The sequence below is a fragment of the Pristis pectinata genome, chromosome 16 (genome assembly GCF_009764475.1).
Source record: "Pristis pectinata isolate sPriPec2 chromosome 16, sPriPec2.1.pri, whole genome shotgun sequence".
In the NCBI taxonomy this organism is placed as follows: Eukaryota; Metazoa; Chordata; class Chondrichthyes; order Rhinopristiformes; family Pristidae; genus Pristis; species Pristis pectinata.
Window position 1 is genome coordinate 30,094,588 of NC_067420.1, and position 27,154 is coordinate 30,121,741.

General features: G+C 42.2%; 1 protein-coding gene across 3 annotated transcripts in view; it reads right to left on the minus strand.

Annotated features, from left to right (window-relative positions):
- LOC127578826 (rho GTPase-activating protein 18-like) overlaps positions 1-27,154 on the minus strand; it is a 90,961-nt gene that overhangs the window by 56,239 nt on the left and 7,568 nt on the right. Inside the window, exon 1 of one of the 3 annotated variants that reach the window (XM_052031314.1) lies at positions 25,076-25,201. The exons of the other annotated variants lie outside the window; for them this stretch is intronic. Within the exon in view, the coding sequence (XP_051887274.1) occupies positions 25,076-25,092 (17 nt within the window). The 5' untranslated portion in view covers positions 25,093-25,201. Of the gene's footprint in view, positions 1-25,075; positions 25,202-27,154 lie in introns of those variants that run through there. 3 annotated transcript variants of the gene reach the window in all.

Below are 27,154 nucleotides of genomic sequence, written 5' to 3' on the forward strand. Positions count from 1 at the left end.
CACCAAAGGGGATTGTCAAATTCAAGTTAAACCCAAGAAACCCAGAACAGCAGCATTCATAAAATGTTGTCACAGAAACAGCAGGATTCCTATAATTAGGAGTGGAATCAAGGTTTGTGGAGAAAGCAGGAAACGCAAGGAAAGTTGGATCAGCCAAGATCATATTGAAAAGCTGAGCAGGCTCAAGCAGTGGAATAGCATACTCCTCTTCCTATCTCTTTTGGTGCCATGGTCTTATTAGCCCATGAATGTGTAATCTCTCCCATGCATGGCATACAGTGCACCCTCTCTGCCCTCCACATTAACAAGGAGTATCAGCAAAGAGCAACCTGAACTATGTCCACTAATTAATTGAAGATGTGATTGATAATATATACGAACTCCTTAATATTGTAAACATTTGCTTTTGATGATTTGTTGCTTCCAAAATTGTTTTGTTAATTGAAACTAAAGTTTAACTTGTGATTCAAAATGCATACATTAATGCTCATCTAATCATATCACATTTTGATCTGAACATCACTTAATATTCAAATTAAAGCAGCAGGATGAGGAGATAAACCCTGAATGTGTATGAATCAAACTCTAGCGCATTGATAGTTTCACTGCACACATCTGGAGCATGATATTCAGGGAGGATTTCAAGATTTATCTAAATTACTGCCGCCTAGTGGTTATTTGAGGAAAGCAGTTTTGTTGTGTTCTGTGTAGTATAAAATTCAAATAAAGAAACGAGAATGTCTACGACATGAGACCACAGGTTGTATTACTTTTAGAGAATCTATTGTTGTTCAAAAATATCATTGTGGAAGATATTTTAATTTTGATTTGACAATTGACATGCTATAATTATCATTACTACACTGGATATTACTTGCTGTTTAATGTGAATTCATTGTTATTTTGTGTATTCACAACATTAATACAAGTGAAGGCGGCTATTCAAGTCCTGTTATTTCTATTTTCCTGTCCTCCCATAGTGGCCAATGAAAAATCCTTTGGATTTTACATTCTGAAATACAAACAGTTAGAAATGCTCAGGAGGTCAGGCAGTACATGGGAAAGGAGAAAAACAGAGTTAAGGTTTCAGGTTGATGATCTGAAACATTAACTCTCTCCCCTTCAGTATGGTGTCCAAATTTATTCTTGAACAATTCTATTCTTTGTCTCCACTATTCACCATTCCATTAGTTTATTAATCATTACATAAAGAACTTACCAAAACTATTCCCACTTTACCATTCTGATCCTATATACCTCATAAATTGTAGATTTTACATGTATAACACAAATTCCACTTCAGAAGACATTCAGTCAAGTGGGTAAGAGAATGGACTATGTGGAACTTAAAGCAAGCACTATAGACACCATTAACATCACTTCAGTATGCAGCTTAATTTTATTTTGGTATTTTAGCCAATAAAAACAAAAAACAAACCTTAATAGGTCTAACTGGAATAGTACTTATCATTTTTTGTTCACTAATCAAATTCTGTCATAGCACTAGGGGTGCAGTGTGCAGCTTTCAGAATGGAAATGCAAATTATTGACCAATCACATTTGCTTTTGGGATATGCTAATCAGAAGTGTGTTGTTTGTAACCAAGTAAACAGTGCTAAATTTATTACTACGAATGTGCATGCGTTAATATTATCAGTGATAAAGACCAAATGTTGATACATTCCGACTGAAGCTTTTTTCAAAAATGAAAATGCCCAATTTGGCAAACATGATTAAAAAACCAAAATACACCTCCAAACTGAGCAAAGATAAAAGTCAAACTTAGTGTCCATATCACCAACAAGTGTAACAGAGATCTGGAATAATGAGTTTCCATCTCTTTAATGACCCCATTAAGCCCATTCATGCAATTTTGTGTTATAATTAGTGAAAAAATTGGCAACCTTATTTTTTTTTTACAGGGCTATGCATAAATAGTCCTTTGGCTGTTGAGTGTCCACCCAAATCAGGTGGCCTCATAATTTGAGCAGTCAATATTTCAAATAAAAACAGAAAATGCTAAATATGTAGGTCAGGCACCATCTGTGGAGCAAAACACGGCTGTTTCTCTCACCACAGATGCTGCTTGACCTGCTGAGTACTTCCAACATTTTCTTGATTTTCCTTTTCAGATTTCTATCATTTGCAGTATTTTGCTTTTAAGTTAATGAATATTTCCTCTGCTCAATATTTTTTGAGAGAAACATTCTTACTACCACAAAATGAATTGCATGAGATTATTTGTGTAATCTGAAAACATTGCATCTCTTTGAAAATGAGCAATGCAGTGTGCATCTGCTTATTATAGAAACAATACTTAGGAAGTAATGGCTACATGCTACTTTGATTCATAGGTAAAACAATTTCATGTTTGTCCCCTATTGCCAAATCTTATCTAAAATTCAACCCCCCCCCCCAAGGTTTTATTAGTTATGTCTATTATTCACAAGCATGGAATTTCCCATCAACACATTTTGTGTGCTGTAATATCAGTTAAGAATATAACCAAAGAAGCACATTTTTCACAATCCACAAATTTTATTTTTTAAATCATATGTTCATGTCTTGATGTTGCACCATTAAAAGCTTTTTTGTTACTATTTTCCCCTCACTTCTACTAGTATTCTTCACTAAGTAATTTTACACTCAAATTCAACAATAACTTTAATGAGATACTGGTGATATTGATCCTGAATAATTTTGTGTGTACTTTTAGTAAACTTAATCAAATCTTGCAATTTTGAATGATCACTTTTCCATGAATAGACAGACTGTAGGTTTTAAGAAGCTGGCATCAAAATCTGAATCTCATCAATTTCAGTGGAAGCAAGCTAAAGGCAAAACTCTTCAAATTTTACATTACCAAGACAACATAATGGTTCGCATGGGCACTTGTTATGGAACTGTCAGAAAAGGGAGGAAGGTAATCAGAATTTCAGCTTGATTGTCTGTACTAATCCTTCTTTTCCACTAGAGGGAAACAAATATCAAACAAATACCTTTTCTCCCGAACATGCAACAAGAATCCTGAGGTCCATGAGTCATTGCCTTTCTAAGATTTGGGAGATTCAGGTTACAAAGTGTTATAGGCTTATACTCATTCATTTGATATAATAACCACACTAGTGTTATCATCTGTGAAGATTCATTTTAGGAATCGATTATCACAATTCTCATTGATCATATTTCATAACCAAAGCAACCCATGTGAATGAATTCATAACATTAATAAATCTGCCTATAATTTAAAAAGAGGATCTGAGCAACTGCAATTGCAGAAATTTTATAGAAGGTTTGGTAAATTAAAGAGTCAGAACTTCACGTTACATTAATGTCTTGAATAGATCACAATAAATGTTATGCCAGTGGAAAATGCGAGGAACCCCAAGACTTGAACAAACCTGAGATTTACAAATTAAGCAGCAAGAGAATTATTGATATAAAAAATATGGATGTGAGGATATTTGAGGTTAATGTTTGTATTCCACAATCTCGTGTGCAAATAAAATTTAGGTCACTAAAAGATAGAGGATTAATAGTCCTCATTTCCCTATGAGTGGGAAGGGTAAGTATTTACCCGTTAATGTGAAAGACAACACCTGACAATTTCACAGTGGAGAAATGACAGCCAATTACAATTATTTAAAATTATTTACAAATCTTCTATCACTCATGAAACAACCAGATCCAATTGTTTTCTTTCCGAACCCTATTTAGAGCCCTCATTTAGCTTTCTAATATTTCGCATTTACTGTAAATTATAGAAGCTTGGGCTTTGCTGGCAGTTCCACAAGGAAGCACTGGCATGTTAGTATTACTTTGCAATCTATTACTATGTTTGTTTCTCCTGGCTATCGTTTTGAGGTTCAAATTTCTTAAGATTCAAAGCCTTTCCTCTCGTTTTTCTTGTGACAACTGTCCTTTACAATATCAGTCACTCCCTCCCACTTCCTACAATCCCATTGTGGCCATGCTTACCAGAGGTGGTGTTCTTCATTAATTCTCCAGTCTTAAACTGAACATCATTTTACATGTAAAGAAAGCAATCCAACAAAGGAGTCAGACTGCTTCAATGAGTCAACCTGTACACCATCCATTGTTATACATCTCAATTATAATTAATGGAACTTTTTTCCTTTCGAATGTCCATTTGAAAATCACTTTTGCCTCAAAATACATCCATATTACAGAAGAACAATTCCTTCTCCCATCCCTCCCCCTTCCTCCCAAATGAATTTGTCATAATGACAGGATGAAAATAATTCGAGACCCTTACTTTGCTGTAAAGCAGCACAAATATTGATGGGCAAGTCCTTTCCTGCTTACATTGCTGTAAGCAGGGCAAGTGTGATGCATGATTTGCATGAATTTCATTTGTGAGAGTGAGGCCAATGTGCAGGAGTTCACGCTCTGCTTCAACAATTCTATGGAGAACCCGCACAAGTACTTGGTTGAGTTGGTTTACTTTCACAGGGTTTTTAAACACAAGTGAGAGACCGCCAAGGAAATTCACCCTCAGTGTCTGCAAGTTTCTTCAAATCCCTTCTTCCATCCACCCTGCCCCACAAATGACAGAAATTTCTACTTCTACGGGAATATTGAATAAGTAGCACACGTGCTCTGCAGAATTGAACAGAAATAGACCTACTTCACTAATTACAATTCTCCTCCTAACAGACAAATCCCGACAAATGTCGGTCTTGAGATCCCTTCACTTTTACGTAAAGTTCCCAAAATCAGGCTTGCCATGCAGAAATAACCTCAGGATTGAAAAGCCAACATTTTCTTTTCTTAACAAGTTGTTAAGACCCTCTACTGATTTGAGACTACTTAAATAAATGCAGACACTCAAGAAACTGCAAATGCTGGAATCTGGAGTGGAAAAACAAACTGCTGGAGGAACTGAGGGGGTCAAGTAGCATCTGGGGGACGGGAAGAGAAAGAAATTGTAAATGTTTTGGGTCAAGACCAGAAATGTTGACAATTCCTCCCACTCCAATCTCCCCACATCACCACAGATTCCTCCAAAAGTTAATTTTTTGCTTTAAATAATTGCAGTATAGTTCTGAATTGAAAAATCTTTGGTGGGATCATTAGCGTGCAAAGAAAACCAGATCAGAATGGTTACTGACAAAGTATAATTATTGACTAATTATAAGTTAAAATCCAAAAAAATATTAAGGCTGAACATGTAAGTGTCATTGTTGCCTGTGTACTACTTACTTTGTGTTCCACATAAACGGTACATTCTCTCGTCCACCTGATTGAATATTATGTGAAGTGGTATTTTTGCTACATGTGTAAAATCTACAACCTACAAGGAGCAATATCAGAATGGCCCTTATACATTGTGATAACAGATCCACTCAAGTCTGTTGCTCTCCAGCATTCAAAACCACTTCAAAACAACACAAGTGAACAGGGAACCAGCAGCATTTTGTTAAGAAGTAATTACAAGTTGAATTAAATGAGAGTTTTCTGTTAAACACTGAAATAGTTATTGCTTGTAGCAGATCATTTAAGGTCCAAGTTATATGTATAATACAAATGTGGAAATAGGAAGAGGTAAAAATTTAACCGTAAAATAACACTAATGTAAAACCAGAACATGCTGGAAGTACTCAGTGATTGGATACCACATCTGCAGAGAGAAATAGAGATAATGTTTCAGGTCATTAACTTTACAGATGTGGAATAGGTTGGACGTGCAAGAGATCAAGAAGTAAACAAAAAAGTAGATTTAGAGGTGTGAAAGACAATGGCAGAGTGATGACCAATAGCTGCTGTCTGAGAAAATTGTAGAAGTGCAGGTCAGAAATTGTTGAACTCTATGTTGAGTCTGGAGCTGTCAATTGCCTAATTGAACAATGAAATTCTGTCCCACACACCTCTTAAGTTATATTTGAACAATGCAAAAGGTAAGAAAACTGAAAGATCAAAATGCAAGTGGGGCAGAGCATTAAGGCAACCAGAAGCCCAAGGTGACAATTACAGATTAATCATAGCTATTACACAAAATTCTCACATCTACACTTGGTTTCACCCAGTGTAATGGAGACAGTGACATGAAAAGCAAATGCCTGCAAAGGTTGACTGGAACAATGGACAGGTAGGGAGTAATAAAACAGCATCCACTGCACTTGCACAAGAAGATGCCATGGAGAGGAGAAGGACTGCAGAGGATGATTGAAGGAAGATGCCTTTGGGGTTATTTCATTCAAATCTACCTCTTAATATCATTTAACAGCTGACTTGTGAAAGTATTACAGAAAGATTGGTCTTTGGTGTGTGATGGATCAGAAAAAGTAGTGAAAATTTCTTTTGTACTTTGAATTCAATTACTCAATATCACCAGTATGTCAGCCATAAAGTAACACGATAAGAGTTTCTGGCAGAAGATCTTTAGCACATCTCATCACCCATCTTCAGTACTAATAGGAGACTTTTCAATAACCACAAATCCCATTTGTTCAGCTCCTTAGTGAAACCTACGCTGGTCATCCTGCCAATCAAAAATATCTTCCACAATTCCAATTTTCTTTCATTTATGAATATTGCCCTTAGAGCTTAAATCTTCTACAAGACAAAAAGAACTTGCAATGATATGCCCAAACTTTCAAAACTGAAGATCATCATCAGATTCCTGTGCAGTCTTCAGTATTAAAGAATAAAAGATGCAAGGTAAAATTCTCTCTCTAAATTAGTTATGAAACTTATAAATAACACTGTCTGCAATATTAAACTGGTATAACTCGATCATAACTGGTTGCCAAGCAGAACTGCCCTTGCCCTGTTAGACTTTGCTGCCTATGAATGAAACACTAGACAGTTTAAAAATAAAACTAGCAGCGCAACAGTTAATCCATAATGAGATCACACACACAAAACATACCATCTCCCCTGACTGATGCTTCTGTGCCAACTTTCCCCTCATTAACTTATTTTGTCACATCCAATTACAACTGAATAATGAGCATAAATCTTTTAGAACCAAACACCTAGCAGTAGATTTGGTTTCACTCAGCTTTGGAGTTTTATCACTAAAAATGCACAAATGGTAGATTAAAATATTGAACAAGGAAACACGAAACAGCCTGTAAAGTAACTTCATACAAGACATCTTGATGTTATAAATGAGAAATAATAATTTAGCAAACTGCCAAACTTTATTATTTATAGTCTACAATCCCCACTGTAGTTCCCCACCACAACATAGAAGCAGACACTGTTCACTGGGCTGCAGCTGTTTGGAGAGGCATGGCTCAGAATGCATGTTATCTTTTACAGCTGGTTTCCTAGAACTCTGAGTCATGGAAGTATAAAACTAAGACTGTGATAAATAAAGCAATAATGACTTGTTTTTAAGCTATCTTTATAAAATTCTATCCAGAATTCACTGTCTATATGAAGGAGATTCACTATTAACTGTAAATTCAGACGTTCTGAAAATCCAATCTGTAAGCACTAAATATTGTTTGCAATTTATCCTCAGGTTGTGAGGTCCACAGGAAAAATAAAGGAAGATGTTAGAAATGGAAGGGCAGCCTTAGTGATTAAGAATGAAGTCAATTAAACATTTTTATGCAAGCAAACAGCATAGGTATTATTGGTAGATCTGAGAAGTAGGAAAGGATTTAGTGCTATTGTGGAAGTTTTGTCTAGGCCTGTTGGCATTAAATATGGAGATTAGTCAAGGATGCTGCAAATGCAAAGCAAGCTTGATGTGGGATTTTAAACACCCATAAATTGAGATAAGCAGACTAATTCATGTCAAAAAGGCAGAAAGTATGTTCAAGATAGAAACAATGAAGGTGCACTGCACGCATCGGCTTTAACGGAAGTGAATTCCAGAAGGAATGTTCAAAAAGGAAAAGGAGAAACACAAAATTCCTTCCAACATTTCAGATTTAGGTTTGGTAACTTAAACACGACGATATATGGACTGCTTATGGCAAACTGAGCACATCTCGTCAATGTGTAAAATAATCAATGGGAGTTGTTCAGAGAAGTATTTAATATGAAACAGTATTCCAAAGGACAATAACTATACTTAAAAAAAACACCTTAGATGACTGTCGAGGTGAGGAGCACTGTAAACCTAAAAAAAAAGTACAAATAATACATTAGGTACTAAGTGCAACAAACACTGACAAAACAGGCGATGAAAGAAGGATCACAAAGAGAAACTTGAGAAGAATATTAGAACACGGGAGCAGAAGTATTCCACTGCCCTCCCCCAAACCTGCTTTGCCATTCAATAAGGTTTAAAGGCCACGGCGACCTTTGGCTTCAAATCCACTTTCCTACTCATACAAATGCCTTGGAAGTAAAATTTTGTTGCATTAGGATTGCCAGAACATCTGGAGTTGTCTATGTTCTTATATCTAATCTGTTCCTCACGTGATCTGCTTAGGAGTGCAAAACAGAGTGGTGGATTCGAGCCAGTGAAAAGACCGTTTTAGGCAAGTATTCCACCAGTATTGTTTCACATGAAAGTAAAGTGCAATTTCACATGTTCAGGCCTGTACACAGGGAAGCATGAATATGCATGTTGTGTAAAAAGAAACACCCAGTCTATGGTTTGAAAATAAGAGGTCTGTAGCAAAATGGCAGTTTACTAAAATGTCACAATAATATCACATTTTAAAATAATTAAATATGAAACTATAATGCAACAGTTACATTACCATTCCACAGAATTCTAAACAATTAATTCAACTATTCTTATATATTTCCTTCAAAGTCAACACAAATGTGAATACTGATTAGCTCTCCTACATTAAGTCATTTCTGTAATGATACATAAAGCTAATTAGCTCTGGCATTGGATCAAAACCTCAGCCAAGCTAATACTCTGTAAATCTTACTATTTGATGTGCATTAGGTGGGAGTATCCTAACCTTTCACATCTGGATACTCTCAATTCACAAGGCTTTTTGAGAGTTTTGCTCCACCAAAATAATTGGGATAATAGTCAAAAGATTTGTGTTTTATAGAAGTTTTCAAATCAGCAAGATGACAGACAGTTAAAATGGTTGAGTTAAGCTATTTTCTCATAAACCGAATTGGTAGAAATATCAAGTTTTCATCTTTTTTTTTCGCCTCTCTGGTAAAACTGCTATGAACCACTGAGAGGCATTTCAACCTGTAGACTCTTAACCCCGTAAGCCAAAAATACAGAGATAAAGTAAGCCTGATATTCAGAATATAAATACATGAATAATTAACAACAGCTTAGTAAACACATAAATATAAACATCTAATGAATTATGTATTCCATGAAAATTAAGGCACCAAAAACATCATGACCACACCCGTACATTTTATAAAATGTCATGTTTAAAAATAGATTGTTACTCAAAAGTTTGGATTATTTAATAACACTATCTGATGAAATTTGCACAGAAACTCAAAATTCATTAATGCATATAAAGAAACAAAAACAGCTGAAGTACTTTAATCAGGAAGGTTACCTTTTAAAAAATACTTCATTTTTTTTAGTAAAATGGAATATACATCTTTGTGCAAGTTCACTGAAAAGTAAGCCAGAGCAAGGTTCTCTCGCAATAAACTTCTACAGAATGTCAGCTTCAGCAGCATAATGCATCAGCTTTTAATTTCAGTCCGATTGTATGATCATCATCCCACTGTGCCTGAAATTAGTAGCACAAGCTTACATCTCCAAGTTCATCAAAAAACTAAGAGACTCAGATAGGTAACCCTTGAAAAGAGGAGAGGGGATCATGAAGCGTGATTAATCCAGGCCTTCTTGCTATAGTGTGGCGAACTCAGCAATACCAACTGCTTGCCAAATCTAGCAACACTGTATATTGGCTGGATGTTTCAACAAGTGCCTAGCAGCATAAGAATCTAGTACATGGAGATATTACCTGTACTGCATGAAGCAAATGTTAAAGGGTAAGATGCATTATGGCTGCTGAAGGTGCTACCTGGCATTCTCGCAGTGGGGAATTATGAATAATGTTGGACCATGCTTCACAACACCAGCTCCACAGCTCAAAATCTGGACTGCATGTGCTCAAAGGGAGGGGATGTAGACTGTATCAGAAGTAATCCAGAGATCCTCCATACACATGCTCAGAAGACAGTGGAAGGAGATGAATCTGGAGGTCGACGCTACAAGAACCTGGGTCCACTTGCACCAGATGTTCAAAGGGCTCCACATGTTTAGTCAAGGACAATGAATGCATCTTCGTGGAATAACACGGCAACTGCAATATTAGCATCAGTCACTGCTCAATTTACCACATCCCATTGCTCACTCATAACTCTTATCAATGAGCCTCATACATTCAGCACTGCTCCAAGCTTCACACTCGCATCTTACTGCTTGCATCCATTGCCAGCTAGTCAAGCTTAACACCTAAGTCATCCAGGTTGCACGACATTCATTGACACACTATTGTCTGTTGTGAGACAAGGTGCAACAGTAACCAACCACTCCCTACACCATTATTTTGTGGCTTTTTCATTTCAGATAAACTAGTCATTTTGCAAAAGAGCAGCAAAACAGTGATGTCAAAGAAGCATCATCACTGATTTACGTTCACAGCCACCAGTTCAATAACTAATACTGCACATAATTTGGACAATAGCATCGAGTGGGATCTGCATACAATGAGATACCAATCACAACTGGCACGTAGCTAAAGCAGAAGGAAAGGGCAGTGCAGATGTCATCTTGCCAGGGGCCAAGACAGTACACAAGTTCTCTTGCAAAGAAAATAAGGCAAGGACCTCAAATGGGACAGCCTGCACATGTAGAGCCTGCAGAGTGGACACAAGGATTTGTGAGATGCATGCAGACTGAAATGCTTGGTGAATTGGGAAGACTGCCTGAAAACCTGCATTATTTAAAGGGGAGGCATTGGCTTTGCATTGTCTTGGCACAGGGGTCAGTGGAGACCTTGGAAGCCACCTTTTGCAGCATGAGTGCGCCAACCAATTTCATTTGCACACATACAAAAAATGAAGTTGTCTTTACTGCAAAGTATCAAGGAGCTTACAGCATCTCACAGCAGTCTGACAATGTGTCCTCCAAAAGATTAATAGGATGGATGAGGCACTACTTTAGGGCATGGCAGTGGCTGCATGGAGCATGGCCTGACTGCCCTTCCTCAGGTGGAGATAATTTTGCTTCTGCTCTTGCCACCCTCCTGTTCCCTGTCAGCAAGTCAGTCCGGCTTGCTGACACCTATGGAGACAGATGAGACTGCAAATGCTGGAATCTGGAGCAACAATGTGTCATGCAGCATCTGTGGGAGGAGAAATTGTCAACGTTTCAGGTCGAAACTCTGCATCAGGAGTGATGCAGGGTTTCAACCTGATATGTCGACAAATTTTTTTCCTCCCACCGATGCTGCATGACCCGCCAAGTTCCAACAGCACATTGTTTGTTGCCAACACCCAAGATGAGATGGGCCACAGCTGGGCCCCCAGGGATTGAGCTACTCAACATTGCCCTCCAAGGTGTTAGTACATCCACCCAACCAAGAGTTGGCAATCGTCCACCAGCCAACCCACAAATTCTGGTGTAGTACTACATAGGAAAATTAGATCAGATGGCAGATACAAATGGAAAAACGTGATTAGCTGGCATTTTGGAAGTCCTTTAAAAGTATTTTGCATTTGCTTTTGCAGAAATAAGATGTCCTGAAGTACTTTTGAAGACTTGTCACCTCTTAAGGTAGGAAATGCATATTTATAAATGTGTTTGCTTTTTGCATTGTGGCAAGTGAACATTGAGGGGAAGATGTCTTGTAGAGCTGCTGGTGAATGAGGAATTAGGATTCAGATACATCCAACACTGCCCCCTCCTTCTGCTCCACAGCTGGTGGCAAGGGCTGTGCATTGTGGGGGTGTACAGCAAGAGATAAACCAGAAAAAGTCTTGACATCCATTCAGATAAATACTGGAAGGCTTCTGCCTATTTAGGAAGGGATACTAAGTGGGTGCTACTCGAATCGTTGCATGCTGACTGACTGATCATTTCAGTGGATATTCAGTGCACATGTCCTATCCCCCTTCACCATTTTAGACTTCTAAAGGCTCTGCTCATGCTCCAAAATCAGGGCGTTACTAAACCCAATTTTACACCCATGGTATTCTGTTTTGAAATAGGATTAAAAGCTGTCTAAAATATTTAACAAAAATTTTCATTTCCAAAGATTAACTGATCAATGAGAGAGGAGGACGACTGGCTGAATGTGGGAATGGCAAGACGGGAGATGGGTTAGAAACTCTTTCATGCAACTCAAATAAAACAAGACTGTGCTGTTGAGAATTGGGTTAACACAGTGTGGAGCAGTTTTGGTCACATGGGTCCATTCTGTCCTTCATTTTGGGGTGGGATTTGTGTTCTTTTTGTTCCTCCTTCCCCGTCCTCCACACACACACCACCACGCTATTTAAAATGCAAATATTCAAATTGCATTCATTGTCCTCACTGAGGTCTATGACCTCCTATAATCTCAAATATAACTATTTAACTGCAAGATTACTTTGTCCATGGAAGTCAAGGCCATGATTGCTCTCAGCTTCCAAACCTTAGAATCATTCCGGCTGCTGATCTCTACCACATCTCATTGTTCACTGTTAACTGCTATATTAAGGAGATTATGCAGACTTCATACTCAAGGAGAAGTTTCATCTATTTTTTTCTTCACCCCACAGGAACAAGCAGAGTGGACACAAGCATTCATCTCCACACAGGCTTCCCCAAGGTGCAGGCATTACTAGACCGTAGTCGTGTCCTTACAGCGACCTCCAGGGGACCTTCCTTCCAAGGGTCTCCATGGCCCTCATGCAGAAAAAACATGCTGTAGTGGCTAGCTACACACTACAAAATGAAGACACAGAGTCGCTGGTTCGAAATCAGAGGTCGAATGAACGACAGGGGTGCGGTGTGCCTTTAATATCCAAAAACTTCCCGCACTACAGTTCCCGCGCTGACGTCACGTGCGGGTCACCTGACCTTCCCGCGTGTGGGCTTTCCCAGCCCGACGATGGGGAAGAAGGAGGGCCCCGCGCCATCTTGGATCGGGGCCTCTGACTACAGTCGCAATGTCGGGAGCCGGTTCGATGCCGGTGCGGTGAGTCGCTACATAACCCCCCCCCCCCCCCCCAAAACCGGCAATACCATCATGAAAACCAGAATTAAATAAACTATGACTTGGGTGGTCTACCCCTGCAACACCATGGGTTGGTCTGAGTCTAAATGAGCTGGCTTCAGCCAGTCAACTGTAAACACCTCCTCGCGCCCCCCAATGTCCAGCACGAACGTAGACCAATTGTTCCTGACGACCCAGAATGGCCCTTTGTACGGCCGTTGCAGCGGTGATCAGTGCGCACCCCTCCTGACGAAGACAAACTTACAGTCTTGGAGGGAAGTTGGCATAAGGGTTAGGGCCTGTCCGTGTTGCGAGGTGGGAATCGGGGCCAGGCTTCCAAGCCGCTCGCGCAGCCAGTCGAGCGCCATGGCAGGTCCTTCCTCTGGCCTCCGAAGGGCTGGTAGGAACTCGCCCGGGATGACTAAGGGCGTTCCGTAGACCATCTCCGCGGATGAGGCATGCAGGTCCTCTTTTGGCGCAGTGCATATCCCCAGCAGGACCCAGGGGAGTTCGTCTACCCAGTCGGGCCCCTTAAGGCGGGCCATGGGTGCCGACTTCAGGTGGTGATGGAACCTCTCCACCAGCCCATTGGATTGCGGGTGACAGGCAGTGGTGAGGTGGATCCAGGAACCCCACAAGTCAGCGACGGCAGACCACAGGCCGGAGGTGAATTGAGCTCCCCTGTCTGAGGTGATATGGGCCGGGACACCGAAACGGGCCACCAAGTTGACAAAAGGGCCCGTGCGCAGGACTGGGTGGAGGTGTCTGCAAGGGGAATGGCTTCAGGCCAGCGGGTAAAACGGTAGACAACCGTGAGGAGGTACCGCGCTCCTCGGGAGACTGGGAGGGGGCCGACCAGGTCAACATGGATATGGTCGAACCTCCGGCAGGTAGGTTGAAAATCCTGCAAGGGGGCCTTGACGTGTTGCTGTACTTTCGAGGACTGGCAGTGAGTGCAGGACCAGGCCCATTCGGAAACCTGTTTACGCAGGCCACGCCAGACGAACTTGTCTGACACCATCCGGACAGTCCGGATGGATGGGGGTGCGAGGCCGTGGATGGCATCAAATACCTGTCGGCGCCAGGCAGCTGGGACGATGGGACGGGGTCTACCTGTGGAGATATCGCAGAGCAGGGTGCGCTCACCGGGGCCTACCAGAAGGTCTTGCAGTTGCAGGCCCAAGACTGCAGTGCGATAGCTGGTCATCTCCACGTCTGTTCACTGTGCCTCCGCCAAGGCACCAAAATCCACCCCCGGGACAAAACTTGGATGGTGGGCCATGACAGTGCATCCGCGATCACGTTCTCTTTCCCAGACAGATGGCAGACGTCAGTGGTGTACTCTGAGATGTACGACAAGTGCCGCTGCTGCCGTGCTGACCAGGGATCTGAGACCTTGTTGAAAGCGAAGGTCAACGGCTTGTGGTCGGTGAAAGCTGTAAACGGCCTGCCCTCCAAGAAGTAACGGAAGTGTCTGATGGCCGGGTACAACACCAACAGCTCGCGGTTGAAGGCGCTATATTTGAGCTCTGGTGGTCGAAGGTACCTGCTGAAGAATGCCAGCGGTTGCCAATGCCCTTCAATAAGCTGTTCGAGCACGCCTCCGACCGCTGTGCTGGAAGCATCGACGGTGAGGGCAGTCGGGATGTCCGTGCGAGGATGCACCAACATGACCGCGTTCGCGAAGGCCTGCTTGGTTTCGACGAATGCGGTGTGAGCCTCTTCTGACCAAACAATGTCCTTGCTTCGCCTGACAGGAGAGCAAACAACGGGCGCGTGATGCAGGCTGCGGATGGTATGAACCGGTGATAAAAGTTTACCATACCGAGGAATTCCTGCAGGCCCTTGATGGAGGTGGGTCTAGCGAAATGGCGGATGGCGTCGACCTTCGCAGGCAGGGGCATGGCGCCGTGTTCCTCGATCCGATGGCCCAGGAAATCGATTGTCTCCAGCCCGAATTGGCATTTGGCTAGGTTGACGATCAGGCCGAAATCCCTCAGGTGAGAAAAGAGTTGGCGGAGGTGCGTGAAATGTTCCTGGTGGCTGTTGCTGGCGATCAAGATGTCGTCGAGGTATATGAAGGCGAAGTCAAAGTCACGCCCGACCACGTCCATGAGTCGTTGGAAGGACTGAACAGCGTTCTTGAGACCAAAGGGCATCCGGACGAATTCAAAGAGGTCGAAATGTGAGACCAGCGCCGACTTCGGAACGTCGTCCGGAAGCACCGGGATCTGGTGATACCCGCGGATGAGGTCGACCTTGGAAAAAATGGACCGCCCATGCAGGTTGGCAGCAAAGTCCTGAATGTGCGGCACGGGGTACCGGTCCGGGGTAGTAATGTCGTTGAGGTGTCTGTAATCGCCACAGGGTCGCCAGCCTCCGGCTGCCTCCGGCTGCCTTGGGGACCATGTGTAGCGGAGAGGCCCATGGGCTGTCCAACCTGCGGATGATCCCCAGCTCCTCCATTTTCTTTTTAATTCCTCTTTCGCGAGGCGGAGCTTGTCTGGGGGTAGCCACCAGGTGCGGGCATGGAGGGGAGGGGAGGGGAGGGCCTGGGTGGGGATGTGACGCTGGACGCCGTGCTTGGGCAAGGTGATGGAGAACTGGGGCATAAGTACGGACAGGAACTTTGCCAGGACCCTGGCAAACTCGTTGGTCGACGTGGTGACAGAGTCGAGGTGTGGGGCCGGTAGCTTGGCCTCACCCAACGAGAACATTTGGAAGGTCCTGGCATGTACCAAACGCTTACCCCGCAGGTCAACCAGCAGACTGTTGGCGCGAAGGAAGTCTGCCCCGAGGAGTGGTTGTACGACGGCAGCCAGGATGAACCTCCAAGTAAAGTTGCAGGTGCCGAACTGGAGGTGTACCAACCGGGTGCCAAAGGTCCGAATGGCACTGCCGTTTGCGGCTCTGAGGGCGGGTCCTGGTGTGCAGTTGCAAGTCTCGCGGCTGTTGGGAGGTATGATGCTGACTTTGGCTCCAGTGTCCACTAGGAACCGACGTCCAGAACGCCTGTCCCACACATGCAAGAGGCTATCTGGGTGGCCAGCCGCCGTAGCCATGAGCAGCGGCTGGTTCTGGCGTTTCCCGGAAACCTGCATGGTGGCCGGCATCTGCGGGTGTCAGTGCCCCACCACTGGTGGTAGAAACACCATTGGTCGGTCGGTGTCTCAGACCTGGTGGCGGATGGGGTGCGTTCGATCGCGGGGTCTGGCCTGCTGGGCCGCTGGGTATGTGGCGTGGCAACGCGCTCGACGGACGCCCCGCTCTCTTTTTTCGCCCGCCAAAGGACATCCGCCCGGGCGGCCACCTTCCAGGGGTCGCTGAAATCGGCATCCGCCAGAAGCAGGTGGATGTTGTCGGGTAACTGTTCCAGGAAGATCTGCTCAAACATCAGGCAGGGTTTATGCCCGTCTGCCAGGGCCAACATCTTGTTCATGAGCGCGGAGGGGGGTCTGTCACCCAACCCATCAAGGTGGAGTAGGCGGGAGGCCCGTTCGCGTCGGGAAAGGCCGAAAGTCTCGAGAAGGAGGGTCTTGAACTTATCGTACTTCTCCTCCTCTGGGGGCGCCTGGATGAAATCCTCAACCTGGGCTGCAGTGTCTTGGTCGAAGGAGCTCACGGCGTAATAGTACTTGGTGTCATCCCTGGTGATCTGGCGAATCTGGAACTGAGCCTCGGCCTGGTCGAACCAGACACTGGGCCGGAGGGTCCAGAAGGTGGACAGTTTAAGGGCTACTGCCTGTACCTCTTGCTGTGCAGACATCGTGGGTCCAAAAACATTTGGGCCCGTCAGGGTCACCAATGTAGCGGCTAGCTACACACTACGAAATGAAGACACAGATTCGCTGGTTCGAAATCAGAGGTCGAATGAACGACAGGGGCGCGGGGCGCCTTTAATATCCAAAAACTTCCCGCGCTGACATCACGCGCGGGTCACCTGACCTTCCTGCGCGCGGGCTTTCCCAGCCCAATGATGGGGAAGGAGGAGGGCCCCACGCCATCTTGGATCAGTGCCTCCGATGACGTTCGCAATGTCAGGAGCCGGTTCGATGCCGGTGCAGTGAGTTGCTACAATGCCTCCTGAGGCAGTGCATTTCACCAACATGCCCAGGTTCCCCTCATCCCCTGGGAGCATGCTCTCAACACCACAGTCCACACACTCCCAACAGTGCTGTACCCTTCCACTGACAAAACGCCCAGCAGATGAAATGTCATGTCCTTTTAAAAGCTGCATGGAAAGACTGCATCTGCTGTGATACATTGAAACAACTATGAAACATGTCACTCTGAAACTAGCAATGAATGCATTACAAGGGTAATCTGATATCACATATGAAGATTTTGCTCTTTACAAATAGCATTAGTGTGACCCACAAAGCTGTTTAAATGCCAAAGGTCTCTGGGCCATAATTTAACAACAAAAGTTATTTTATTTGGCGAAAATCCAACCGAACAGAAATTTAAGAGACTATTTATTGGGTCTTTTCAGGCTTGTCAAAAACATAGTAAAATCATTTCAGAGTGACCTATGTAATTTTTCTCCTAACAAGACTTTATACATTGGCATCCAAAGAAACAGGAAGAGACTGTCACTCTTCTGATGCTCCAGAGATTGTATCCTTCATCATAATGAAACTGGGCTCAGGTCCCCTTTTCCGCCTACCAAAGAGTCACACAGGATAGCAGTCAACATGCTTAACTGCAAAAGAAACCCAAGGGGCAGAAGTGTTGAGCGATACTGGGAAAAAGGTCAATCACTGCCTATGTGGAATAGAGACACAGACAGAGAGAGAAAACAAAATCACAGAAGCAAATCAATGGCCAGGAAGAAATGAAAAGCAAAAACTAATGCGTTGTCTTGTGGATTTAAGTGTTATTGTGCAAGACAATAACATTCATGCCGATGCAAGGTGTGTGCAGCATACTCAGTGAGTGCATTGTCAATGTTATATGGGTGTGGCAGAGAACTTTGAACTGCTTCAAATACCTTTCTACCAGCTCAGATTCTGGCACCCAGACTTCCAAGCAAGCTGACCGTCTCATTTTGAGTAACACCACAGTGATATTGACCAGAGATGGGACAGGCCAAAGTTTGCAAAAGACACTAATTGGCCTCAGGGGCCTTGAGATAGGGGGAAAGAGTATCAGCCAGCAATCCTGCTCCTAAATAGTGCCCAGTGACTTTTGTTGGAGAGTGTAAAAGTGTGGGTTGAGGAAGGACCACCAAGTTTCCTCCTACGACTGAATCTCGAGCACCACACTCTGTGCCTGGACTAGAAGATGGAGAATGGGGTCCACTGAATGAGTCATTGAAGCAGAAGCTTAGGATAGAAAGGGGAATATATCTGGAACTGCCGAGTCCTTTCAGACAAGAATCTTCTGCTTCACCATTAAACCTTAACTAGAATCATCACTGGAGATAGAAAGAGAATCCAGTCCCAGAACCGGTCACTGTTATTCCTACAGTTCAAAAAACCTCACCTTCCAATAACATTTAAATTACTTTGCTTAAAGTGGCATCTGTACTAATACATAGCTAGTTAATATCACATGCAAATTAATTATTTCCTGCTCTGAGATTTTCCCTGAACAACAGGCATCTTGTCTGATGCGTCCTCTCAGTGTCCTCAAGGTAGAAACTAGGCAGGAAGGTATCAAGTACATGCCAGCTCTATGCTCTGGGACACAAGTTGGCTCAACCTGTTAACTCACACTCCAGATAAGGATGCAGCTCATCTGCTCCTACGAGAAATGACTAAACCTGCAGTTTCAAGTAGATATCCAGTTAATTCATAAATATGAAAAGAACCTTTCACAGCCTCATCCCAAAAGATCTTGTAGCTTATAAAGTACTTGAAGTGTTTTCATTATTGTAATGTAGGAAATACAGTAATGAATGTACACACAAACAGCAAACTGATAACGATAATCTGTTTTTATGATGTTAGTTGAGGGATTAAGAGAAAGTGGAGCCATCCGAAAGAAGAGCACTGACACCCAGTCTGTTCTGTACCACTCGTTCGACTGGCCTCTCTGAAGTACTCCCTGTCTATCTGAGGGTTGGCATACTCCACAACAGAATGAGCATTGCACAATGCAACCACTATTTCCCTCCAGTTCCAGCCAATCTCTCTGTAAATATATCCATGGAGGAAGCCACAGTATTACTGAAAAAACTACTGCAGCAATATAAGCATTCACAGGATATCTAAAGGTTGCCAACAATGTTCAGTTACGAAAGGCTATGCTGTAGATGGCATTAGATATACCACCAAGATGGCTCTATGTTTTCAAGTCCATACATTAACATGCCACACAAGTTAGTCATGGTCTCTTCCACAGCTGAAACCTGCCCACATCACCCAGTATCTATAATCATCTATCATGCTCTGAAAACATTCCTCTTTTGAACATACAACCACAATGACCCAGCCTGTTGCTTTTTCATCAGCTAAAGTCACTCTCCTTCTCTGCCTCTTCTTCCTGCTGCTTCACTGCCTCCTGCATCCTCTCATGTAGTTCTGTTGTCCTCTTACCTACAGTAAGTCTTCTTCTATTACAAGTCATCCTCTTCCATTGTAAATAACTGCAGCATCTGGATGCACTACATCATTAGCCATGTCATTAACCAGCTTTAAGAAGCTGTGGTAATAAAGTTTGTTTCCTGTGCCAAATCCCTTAAGATACTCATACAGAATGCCTGTAAACTGTGACCCATTTAGTGCTTCTTGAGGCATAACATGGCTCCAACATGTTTATATTATGCTATCTGAATGAACATAAATATTGGTGGTAAGAAGCACTTTCCAAAGGGCTTCTAAGTACACTGTGTAAAGATTTACATATATCTTTCCCTTCCTGGTGTGGTCATTAACTGTTCTGGCAGTTATCCATGTGTTTTACCTGGTGCTGTTGTTGATGGCCTTAGTCACTTCTTGCCATGTTCCAAGTCCATTCATATTCTTTCTTCCCATCAGAGAAACAAAACTGTTTACCTTTCCTCCCCTTCCTGTAAAAGCTCATAACAATCTGATCATCCAAGTCAGCTGTCCTTGGACAACCAGCTCTTCTCACAGAGATAGTAATGATAGAGTACAGTTTTTTTTTACTATTACCATAAAAATCTTCCTTCTGGCACTTCTCCCAATTTTCTGGGAAAATAGTTGGCTGGCAGAAATGACTGCAGAAGCCCTGCAGAATACTTGGCTGAATGGTGCAAGTTTTTGCAGTGTTTAGGCAATGTGTTTCTTCCACATGCTCTCTTAAAGTCTCAATATCTTCAATTTCTCAAATCATCCACTGACCTTTCATGTCTGCAGCAATGTTTTAATTTCCCCAGATCTTCATGTCTACTCAATCGAACGTGCTGGCACCCACCCATGCAATTCCTGCAATGTGATGATTACTACCGATTGGAAATCAGGGCAATGGGAAGGGGCATTGGCTGCTGTTTCAACATGCTGTGCACACTTCGTGCTCGCTCTTCTGAATCGAGCCCAGTCTGTACAATGGGAACTGGAAGTATGATTGCAAAGATCCATCGAGGAGAAAAATAAGCATGACTTTGGTGGACTGTAGTGGTGGACTTGTGTATTTAAATTCACATGTGAAGAATTAATATGCAAATAGAATATAGCAATCAATCATGAAATCAACAACAAATAAACACCTTCAAAAGAGGAAGTGGGAATGGAGAAGTGGAAATGGAAAACTGGAGAAGAAAGGAGGAAGAAGAAATGATTCTAGGTGGATGTTTTGATTAATTGCAATACTACTACACATACTAAACCAAAGTGGGGTAAAATTACTTCCTCAAGATGGTAGCAAATCCTTCACTGAAATACAAAGGACCCTCAGTCCAGATACATCAAAGTCATGTTAAGTTGTATCTTTTGTTCTAATGTACGACAGGTACTGGATAACATTAGAAAAAACATGTAGATTACAATGGGCCTATGCATTTGGATCAGTAGTTAGGATATTTTAGCACTCATATTTGGAAGGAGAGGGCGAATTTCCCAATCAGCAAGAGTACTAACACCTTATATGCTCATTCCATGTTCCCCTGTGAACTATTTTCACTTGGACAAGTTTATACTTGCCCAAAAGTTGCCAATAGGGAAATGAAAGAGAATCATGCTTTATAATTATGCATGACTTTAACTTTATTTAAAATAAACCAGTTTTCAAAAGGTTCTCATGACACACCAGAATTAACTCTTGAATTTCTGTTAAAAACTCAAGGGTTTTCTGAAGTAACTGAGCTTCAATACGCACGAAAGTGGTCATAACACAAACAATACAGGCTGTCCCCAGGCTACAAATGCCTGACTCTTTATAATACACATAAGTGCCCATAATATTATTAAATTTAAAAGTACAACTTTTGTTGTATGTTCATTCCTACAAATGACAGAACTAGTTTCCCCTCTCACCACTTTCAGTAATTGGTTCTTTTTTTTTAAAAAAATCAGTCTTATGTGCTTTTGATGTCATTCATTACAATACTTTGGAGGTATTGGTTATCATATCAAGTGATTTTTGTGTATTTTCTGATTTATGGATGTTGATATAAACTGACCCCAATCATTACCCGGGGATGGCCTGTACTGATTATTTTTCTGCTTTGTACAGAATGGATAAAATAAATGGCTAAAAAAAATTATAAACATGACATCTGTAACTATGCTTTGCTGATGGATGCCAACATGAAGTCCAATAGCAGGGCTCAGTCTAGCTTGATTCACCAGCATTACACTGAGGTGGGGCGGGGGGGTGGATAGAAAATCACCTCTCATATCCTGTGCCAGTTGGAGCTTGCATAGGATTTGAAACCCAACTGTGGCAAATGACATTGGCTTTGGACCAATGTTCAGCTGCTTCCACTTTCATGGGGGCCCATACAAGTTTGGAACAAGCTGAGTGACAGATGCCAATATACGCATTAGTCTGCTCTGTTCTTGGAGAGCACTTATCTTGGGATTCCCCAACACCATACCAGTCAGAAACAAAAACAGAAAATGCTGGGAAAACTCAGCAGGTCAAGCAGCAGCTGCGGAGGGAGAAACAGTCAACATTTCGGGTCTGTGACCCTTCATCAGAACTGTTTGGTTCTACTTTCATTACGCCAGTCCAGTCAGGCCTAGCATTGGATTGGTATCCCCATTCATTTGGATGGGGATTTCTGTTCTGGAAATTAGGAAGAAAAGTCAAATTACTTAATTTTTACTTTTTTTAGTTTATTTTAATCATTTTAGTAATTTGTTATTTTATTTTAATAGTTTTTACATTTCTCTACATATCTAACATTTAAAAAGGGTTAAAAAAACCTTGATAATTTGGAAAGAAATTTGTAATATATGTGAATGGCTCAGATGTGGATGTGGGAGGCAAGATCGCCAAGTTTGTGGATGACACGAACATTGGCAGAGTTGTTGAAGTGTACAAGGTAGTCTTACACTGCAAAGAAATATTGGTGTCTTAGTGAAATGGGCTGAAAAATGGCAGATGGAGTTTAATCCCGACAAATGTGAGGTGATGCATTTTGGGAGCACTAATGAGTATAAGACATACACCATGAATAGTAGGGTCTTAGGGACTATTAAGGAACAAAGGAACTTTGGTGTCCAAGTTCTTATATCCTTGAAGCTGGCAACACAGGTAGATAACATGGTTCGGAAGACACATGGGAGACTGGCTTTCATTGGTTGGGTCACTGAATACAAAATTAGGAAGGTCGTGCTCCAACTTTATAAAACCTTGATCAGACCTCAGGTACAGTTCTGGTCACCAAGAACAAAAAGGATGTGATAGCGCTGGAGAGGGTGCAAAGGAGATTGACCAAGATGTTGCCTGGGATTGTGTGGTTCAGTTACATGGAGACACTGAAGACATATCTGTTCTCCCTGGAGCAGAGGAGGTTAAGAGAGTATATGATTGAGGTAATAAAATTATGCGGGGTATCGATAGGGTAGACGGCAGGAATCTTTAAACCTTTCACCTCTCATCTTAAAACTATGCCCTACGGTTTTAGATTTCCCAACTTTGGGAAAGAGACTGTGACCATCCACCTTACCCATGCCCCTTATGATTTTAAGCGCCTCTATATGGTTACCCCTCAGCTTCCTTTACTCCAGGGAAAACTGCCCCAGCCTATCCAGTCATAACTTTCAGCCCTCCAATCCCAGCAACATCCTTGTGAATCTTTTCTGCACCCTCTCTGGCTTAATCACATCCTTCCTATAGTATTGCAACCAGAATTGCACACACAATATTCCAGGTGTGGTCTCACCAATGCCTTGTACAGCTGTAACATGACATCCCAAGTCTTCTACTCTACACCCCATCCCCATAAAGGCAAGCCTTCTTCACCACGTCTGCCTAGGTTGCCATTTTCAGGGAATGTAGGTCCCCCATATTTGTCCCCCTTGGTCCTTCTGTCTACAACACTTCCCGGAGCCCTGTCATTACTTTGCAGCGCACCACTGGTCAAAGTCGTATTTGTTGTCACCTGCACAAGTATATGTATGCACAGGTGCAATGAAAAACTTACTTGCAGCAGCATCACAGGCACATAGCATCCTATAAGCAGCATTCACAAGAAAAACATAAATTAAACAAATTATACACAATTCTTACAAGAAAAAAAACACAATTATAACAAAAAGAACAAAGTCCATTTTAGTGCAAAGTGATCAGAGTGGTCATAGTGTTACTAAACTGGTTGGTTCAAGAACTGAATGATTGAAGGGAAGTAGCTGTTCTTGAACCTGGTGGCGTGGGACTTCAGGCTTATGTGCCTCCTACCCAATGGTAGCTGTGAAAAGATGGCATGGCCCACATGGTGGGGATCATAGACCTCCAATCTGAAAATCAACCCACCACTCCCACCCTGTCTCCTTCCACATGCCGATTGACTAGATCGCCTTGGATCCCATGTGATCTAACCAACTGGGCCAACCTACTATGCAGGAGCTTGGCAAAAGCCTTGCTGAAGTCCACCTAGACAACATCTACTGCACTATATCATCAATCCCCTTGGTCACCTTTTCAAAAAACCCAATCAAATTTGTGAGACACTATTTCCCATGCACAAAGCCATGCTGACTATCCCTAATCTGTTCTTACCTTTCTAAATGCAGATAGACCCTGTCTCTCCCGATAGAATCCCCTCCAGTAACCTTCCCAATTATATTAGTTCCCCAGCCTCTTCATGCAGCCTTTCTTAAATAAAGGCATACTAGCCACCCTCTGGTCTTCTGATACCTCACCCATACCCAAGGAAGACAGAAATATCTTTGCCAGGGTCCCTGCAATTTCTTCCCTAGCTTCATCCTATCAGGCCATGGGATTTATCCACCTTGATGTACCTCAACACCACCAGCACCTCCTCTGAGTATGCTCTCAAAATATTTAACTTAACAGTAGATAGATTTTTTTTAATTGCAAAGGCAATACACCCCCCCCCCCACCTCTTATTAAAATAGTACAGATTTGTTGAATCCTATTGTCCACGGTGGATGTTCCTGTCTGCAAAAGTTATTGGTACTAAGAACCACACAAGAGTCAGAGATGAGATTACATCTTGTGTGCAGATGTGATGAGATCATGAATATGAACTTCCTTCAGTAAGCACTTCCTTAACAATTTTGGTTTATTGTTCCTCATTAGAGGAAGTATTTGTAATAAGTAAACCGTCTTTCACACTGACAGCACAGAGGATATCTGACTCAGAACTTTGAGCCATCACCAAAACTGAGATACAAAAGCATTTATAGAAGGATTTGTCATGCAAAATAGAAAGTACATCTTGCAAGTGTTTAAAGCACACAAAATGAACATCTACAACAGCTATAAAAACAAAATACATTCATATTTCAAAGATAATGATAAAGACATTAATTGGCTGGTTTTTTTCCCATAATAGATACTTGGTCACTTACCTTTTTTTCCAATACATTTGTTCCTCATTTGTAATGCAATCACTGATAACTGTGAACTCTTAAATCTACCTTCACATGCATTGCAAACAAGTTGTGTAATACAATTGTCTGCACATCTTGCTTTCACTGGTCTATAAAACCACGGCTATAGCAATGGTTCTTGTCAAGTGGCACTCCCTTTATATGACTCAGATTAGATTTCAACAGTTCTGATTGGTTCTCATTGTAAGGTCACCACTCCTACAACATTTAAATCAGGTCTTTAAAAGAAATGTTTCTAAGATTCAATAAGGTTCCAAGGCACATTTAAATGATCTGATATCACAGCAAATTCACAGTATGCTTTCAAATTTCAATGCTGGGACAACCTCCTTACAGTAATTTCTCACTAATGGACTCCTCAAGCAGTTCCAAATTTATAACTACAATTTCAGCATCAGGTTAAAAATTATTGTATAAATATAGTCTCAAACATCAATTAATTAAATCTTTAATTAAATCTGTTGATTAAAAAAGTACCTATTTCACCTCTACATCAGTTCAGAACCATGCACGGTGCAGAGAGCTGCAGTGGCAGAAGACCCCTCAATAATCATTAAGCACATGAAATGCATATTTTTGGATACTATGTCTGTTTAAACTGCCCCTCCAAAGCAGTCGAATTGAAGGAGCATTTTAAAATTCAATAGGGGTGAATTTATCTCATCTGAAGCCAGCCACACACCAACAATTGGTGCTTGTTATGGTAAATAAAAGACTGCAGAGTATTCATAACTGGCATTTGCTTTGAATTAAACAATAGATTGCAAAGAAAATACAGAACAAATGAAGAAGTCAGCAGAATTCACACTTATTAATAAACTCATTAGCTATTCACACAGAGTATCAAAAACTGGGTTCTCTTTCAAACAATTACTCTAAATAAATTGCAAATTTCCTACTGCAGTACTTAAACAAAAAATGGCAGCAAGTTTCAAAAAATAACTATTAGCATTTGTCAACTTGCAAAATGAAAATATAGACAATATATCTTTACAATTAGATTATAAATTGGAAGAAATAGACTTCAATTATTATCTGCAAAATTGTATCAAATATCAAACCAAATGCAACTCTAACACTTTTATATTGCTAATCAGGATGATTATGGGCACAATTTATTAATAGCATCCCCATTTGAAAGGGCAAATGTGAGTGATTTCAAAATCATTCAGGAAAAGAACATGAAAGACACGATGATGCTGGAGGAACTCAGCAGGCCAGGCAGCATCTGTGGAGAAAAGCAGGCGGTCAACGTTTCAGGTCAGTGGTTTGGGGGAAGGGGCTGGGGCTTACCTAAAGTGGGAGGATTCAATATTCATGCCTGTTTCTTGCAAGGGCCCATGCCTGCCCACAGCTACCTCAATTATAGCTCCTCCCACCCTGTCTCTTGCAAGGATGCTATCCCCTTTTTCTCAATTTCTCCGCCCCCTGCCATAGGTGCAACACCTGCCCCTACACCACCTCCGTCCAGGGACCTAAACAGTCCTTTCAGGTGAGACAGATTCACCTGCACCTCCCTTAATATCATCTACTGCATTCGGTGCTCCAAGTGTGGCCTCCTCTACATTGGTGAGACCAAACGCAGACTGGACGACTGCTTTACAGAACACCTGCGCTCTGTCCGTAACCGTGACCTGCATCTTCCCATTGCCAGTCACTTCAACTCCCCCTCCCACACTATCACAGATACGTCAGTCCTCGGCCTCCTCCACTGCCAGGCGAATTCCAAGCACAAACTGGAGGAACAGCACCTCATTTTCCATATTGGAACCTTGCGGCCTAACGGCATGAATATTGAATTCTCCTACTTTAGGTAATTCCCATCCACCTTCCCCACAAACCTCGCCCCCATCCCCCCACCCCTCTGTTCTTCTCTTCTTCCCTTTCTTAGCATCCTTCTTTTGTTCTTCCCTCCTTACCTTTGACCCATCCCCCAGTGGATCTGCTCTCCCCTCCTCCCCCACACCTGCCTTTCACTATCTCTTACCTGCATCTACCTATCACCACCCTGTGCCCACCCACCTCCCCTCTTTTGTC